Raw genomic sequence first — 5,601 nt, 5'->3', positions numbered from 1 at the left:
AAAAAAAAAAAAAAAAAAAAAAAAAAAATGAGGCACACATTAAAGAAGAGACAGGTTTACCATTGAGAATTGTGGAATTTTTCTTTGCAAGAACATTTCAAGGCCCAAATAATAAAAATATTTTGGGCAATACATAGTAAATCTTTTAATTTAAATAATAGCATAGAATCCTTCTCAGAAATATTATTGTACATTATATCTATTATTTTATAATAATAGAGAGAAAATAAAATTAGTAATACAAATATTAAAAGCCAATCATCAAAATTAAATTAATGTTTAGCACAGACTATTATTTATACAATGTAAATAGGCAAAATTATCAATTCCATTTAATATAAAGTACATTTCCAGCATATAATTATTTTTAAAATGAGAATTATCAATTTTAATTCAACCATTTCAAGTATTCATTCAGCTAAGGGAACAAAATAATTCTCTTAAAAATTCAAGATTTAGGGCTTCCTTGGTGGCGCAGTGGTTGACAGTCTGCCTGCCGATGCAGGCGACACGGGTTTGTGCCCTGGTCCGGGAAGATCCCACATGCCGCGGAGCGGCTGGGCCCGTGAGCCATGGCCGCTGAGCCTGCGCGTCCGGAGCCTGTGCTCCGCAACGGGAGAGGCCACAACAGTGAGAGGCCTGCGTACCGCAAAACAAAAAAACAAACAAAAACACAAAACAAAACAAAAAAAATTCAAGATTTACAGATTAATATTAGAAACTTTTCCAATATAATGCATAGACTTACATCATACAGCGACATGTATCCCTTGCTTTATAGTTTATAATCAAGAATAACTGGTCACTGAAGTCTCTTGACCAAAATATCACTGTAATTGTATGAGGCAAAGTCCTATAATAAGATGAATACAATAATGGCCATATCTTTTCAAAAACAGAATATGGAAGTTTTCATTTTCACAACTATGAATTTGGTTTCCTAAAATCTGGTTCCCAAAGCCACCTTCTAAATGTTACAGTGGAGGTGGGGCAGTTGTGGAAATAAATGATTTAATGGAACTCTGAAGAAAAAAATAATTATCATAGATTTTAGTTTGAAAAATATATCTGCTGTAAGAGACACTCAGAAGTACGTAATACAGGTTATATCAAAGTTTATTGGTTAGCTAAAGGGCAGAGAGTAAGGGGCAAGTAGAAGGTAATATTTGCTTTTAACAAAGCAGACTGAGTAATATGTTAAGTGTTCGGGTCGGATAGGAAAGAACTCAAGACAGGCAAAAATTTCCTCTTGGATTTTCTATATAAACATCTGTTTTAGTTTTGGACCGTTCACCAATGTGCTCATGTGATGGAGAGGAGGGACTCTGCCCACCCATGAAAATGCTTCCCAGACCAACAGGTCCTTGTCCAGCTGCTCTAGAAAGGCAGCTTGTCCTCCGAGGTCCCTGGGGCCCCAGAGGAGTGTAGAAATATAGGAAAATGGAAGCCAATTTGCATAGACAGTTAACCCATCCTAACTGGACTCTTTAGTGACCTAAGTTTTTCAAACACCACCTACAAGTACAGACTTTAGCTAAAAAACATGGATACGTATCTGTCTTGAAGATGCCTGTAAGAGGTCATGACATGATCTTGCGATCTTGTGATCTGCAGAATCCTCAGCTCCCTTCAGCTGTCTTTCCAAATAAAATCTTAAATAATACAGTTTAAGTCCTTTATTGGGCTCTGTAACCCTTTCAACCAAATAGGCTGCAGTTGTTTTATGTAACTTTCATTTCATTGGAAAATGTGGGAGGGTACTTGATATTACCTAAGTAAGATCAGTGGGTAAATACCGTCCACCCCAAAGCAAATGATGCTGCCTTCAGGGAGTTGTCAGAAAGAAAGTCAAATGATACACCAAGACAGCACATTTGCATGAGCAAAGCCCTTCAGCACAGCTCGAACATGTTCTTTTTGAGGAGGCTCCAAGACACTTGGTAATTTCAAGTGTGAAGCAACAGAAGTCTTTCTTACTTTAAAGTCAGAAGCTTCTGAAGAACTTCAAGCACAATTTTATTACAAAGGATATACTGCTCCTAAATACATACATACATATATATATATATATATAACTCATATATACATACATATATATATATATATATATATATATATATATATATACACGAAAAACAATGGAATGTTAATTGAATACCAATATCCACTTTCAGAAAACACATTTGTACTTTTCAACCACAAAGAAAAGTGCCTAAAAAGAGCAAACATTTAACCAAGAACTTCTTTATGTAAATACATTTTTTTAAATATCAGGAAGATAAATGATGATAATATAGTTCTTGGTCTAGAACTAGTTAACTGAAGCTTAACTGAACAGAAGGGAAACTGACTCAATCTCAATCTCTTTACATCTTCACTGGATAAACCAAATTTAAACTGTTTTTTAGACGTAGCCTAGTTCAAATGAAACACTTCATATCATTGAACATTGCCTAAAAAAACCCTAAAAAAGATTTAGGGGTACCTGTTTATTTTCATTATCCATATTCTCTTGATCCCCCAATGATTAATATAACTAATCTGTGACATAAATGATTTCCTTTTTATAATATGTCAGTGACTTTGATATTTTAGTTGCAAATAAATATCCCAAAATTGCCATCCAGAAATTTAGGGAAAATAACTTTAGATATGTTACTTAAAATGGCATTAAGTACTAAGCATGCGTGTGGGCATTAGGGGACTTCAGTTTCAGTCCTGGCTCCTCTACTTGCTGTCTGAATGACATTATGGAACAAACTTCATTGCTCTGAACTTGAAGTATTTCATCAGTAATATCAGAGCATAACTAATGTATACCTCAAACGGTGAGAATTCGATGAAACTCTGTAGGCAAAAGAGCTTTACAAATTGTAATGTGCTATACAATGTTCATCTTTATATTCATCATTGTTCTTATTAGAATTTATGTGGTGAGACTTACCTTTGTTTGGATCATTCCATAACGTTGTTCTCTCATTTGGCCCACTATATTCATGATGTTGAACTGTAACAGGATGACAGTAATTTTGTATTATCCATAGAGGGGAAAAACACAAAACCCACAGATGCCAAAGGAGTACGCCATACTTCTTTCCAGTAAAAGATATCTCAATATTTAACCAGAAAGTTCTCATTTCCAGTCATAAGAAAATGTACTATGTTTAACCTTGTCTAATGGATAAGGAAGACTTGTTTAAATGGGGTTCCAGGAAAAAGCAGGAAGCAATCATTTATAATAAGAAATGTTCTCCAAAAGAAATAACAACAAATTTGCCCCTGTGTATACTTTTCTGTTCTCAGAAGGGAGAACTTAAAGCAGCACTGTGATTCTGCAAAAGTCTGAAGCATAGAAGACTTTTTCTGGCCACAACAGTAACACAGCTGTTTCTCATATAAAGAGCCCTCTCAACTCAAATGGAGACCCTGAGCAACAGTTGGCCCAACACCAGATTCTGCACCTGTGCACAGAGACCAGCACTACCCAGTGTGTTCACTAAGCTGGTGCAGGTCTGCAAAGGGATGTTGCTAGACCACAATGAGATGTGTCCAGAAACTGGTAATAAGTGTTTAGAAACTCTTAGGGCAATCTGACAGTAGTGTAACATTGAGCAGCCTCATCAGTGGAACAAGATATAGACCAGCTCAGGTGTTGCTGAACTTGCCTGAAAAGTCATATGTGGTGTAAGCTGAGGATGAGCTATGTGCAGCAAGACCACATGAAATTTAAGGTTTGTCAACTGTCAACTATAATCCAAAAGTACATGAAAATCAGAGAAAATGTAAGCATTCCTTTATTTATATAATTTGTCATTTCTATAATAATTTTAAATGTTAATTAAGCCTTTAAAAATTTTTATATTGAAATAATTATAGATACATAATAAGTTGCAAAAAATGTACAGAGAGAGTCTGTGTATCCTTCACCTAGTTTCTCCCAATTATACCATCCTCTACAACTAGAGTATAATATCAAAACCAAAAAATTGACATTGGTACAATCTACAGAGCTGATTCAGATTCTGCCAGTTTAACATGCAATCATTTGTGAGAGTGGGCATGTATGTGTGAGTATGTATAGTTCTATAAAATATTATCACATGTGAAAATTCATGCAACTGCAACCATGATCAAGGTGCACAACAGTTCCACCACAAGACTTCCTCCTGTTATCCATTAGAACTACCCACCCACCCCAACCCCTAACCCTTGGCAACCAGTAATCTGTTCTCCATCTCTATAGTTTTGTTATTTCAAGGGGATTACATAATGGGATCATGTAATATCTAACTTTTTGAGACTAACATTTTTTTCATTTAGCCTAATTGCCTCATGATTCATCCAAATTGAGTGTATCAGTAGTTCATTCCTTTTTATTGCTAAATAGTATTCCACAGTATGGACAGGTACCAATTTTTTTAACCATTAAACTTGTTGAAGAACATCTAGGTTGTTTCCCAGTTTTTGGCTATTATAAATAGATCTGCTATGAACATTTACATATAGGTTTAGGTGTGAACATAAGTTTTCATTTCTATGGAATAAATACCCGAGTATTATTGCTAAGGTTATATGGTAAGTTTAGTTTAGTTCTGCTTTTTTTTTTTTTTAAAGAAAATTTAAAACTATTTTCCAGACTGGATATACCATTTTACATTCATTCCTATAAGCAACATGTGAGTAATCTAGTGTTTTCAAACCTTCACCAGCATTTGGTGTTGTCATTATTTTTTATATTAGCCTTTCTGATGGATGTCTAGTAATATTTTATTATGGTTTTTTCTTTAACATCTTTATTGGAGTATAACTGCTTTACAATGGTATGTTAGTTTCTGCTTTATAACAAAGTGAATCAGTTATATGTATACATATGTCCCCATATCTCTTCCCTCTTGCATCTCCGTCCCTCCCACCCTCCCTATCCCACCCCTCTAGGTGGTTACAAAGCACCGAACTGATTTCCCTGTGCTATGTGGCTGATTCCCACTAGCTATCTATTTTACGTTTGGTAGTGTATATATGTCCATGCCACTCTCTCACTTTGTCCCAGCTTACCCTTCCCCCTCCCCATATCCTCAAGTTCATTCTCTAGTAGGTCTATGTCTTTATTCCCATCTTGCCCTTAGGTACTTCATGACCATTTTTTTTTTTTAGATTCCATATATATGTGTTAGCATACGATATTTGTTTTTCTCTTTCTGACTTACTTCACTCTGTATGACAGACTCTAGGTCCATCCACCTCACTACAAATAACTCAATTTCATTTCCTTTTTATGGCTGAGTAATATTCCACTGTATATATGTGTGACATCTTCTTTATCCATTCATCTGTCAATGGACACTTAGGTTGCTTCCATGTCCTGGCTATTGTAAATAGAGCTGCAATGAACATTGTGGTACATGACTGTTTTTGAATTATGGTTTTCTCAGGGTATATGCCCAGTAGTGGGATTGCTGGGTCGTATGGTAGTTCTATTTTTAGTTTTTTAAGGAACCTCCATACTGTTCTCCATAGTGGCTGTATCAATTTACATTCCCACCAACAGTGCAAGAGGGTTCCCTTTTCTCCACACCCTCTCCAGCATTTATTGTTTGTAGA

The 5,601-nt window shown here is 35.4% G+C and overlaps 1 protein-coding gene across 1 annotated transcript in view; it reads right to left on the bottom strand.

The window, feature by feature from the left end:
- Nucleotides 1-1,934: 1,934 nt before the first annotated feature.
- PTPN20 (protein tyrosine phosphatase non-receptor type 20) overlaps nt 1,935-5,601 on the bottom strand; it is a 14,108-nt gene continuing 10,441 nt past the window's right edge. Inside the window, exons 3-4 of the mRNA XM_007453441.1 lie at nt 2,945-3,007; nt 1,935-2,039 (exon numbers count right to left, since the gene is read on the bottom strand). Of these exons, the coding sequence (XP_007453503.1) occupies nt 1,974-2,039; nt 2,945-3,007 (129 nt within the window). The 3' untranslated portion in view covers nt 1,935-1,973. The remainder of the gene's footprint in view (nt 2,040-2,944; nt 3,008-5,601) is intronic.

The sequence above is a fragment of the Lipotes vexillifer genome, unplaced genomic scaffold, assembly GCF_000442215.2.
Source record: "Lipotes vexillifer unplaced genomic scaffold, Lipotes_vexillifer_v1.1 scaffold2641, whole genome shotgun sequence".
Lineage (NCBI taxonomy): Eukaryota > Metazoa > Chordata > Mammalia > Artiodactyla > Lipotidae > Lipotes > Lipotes vexillifer.
The sequence above is the reverse complement of the archived record's forward strand: the minus strand, read 5'-3'. Positions and strand labels throughout refer to the sequence as shown.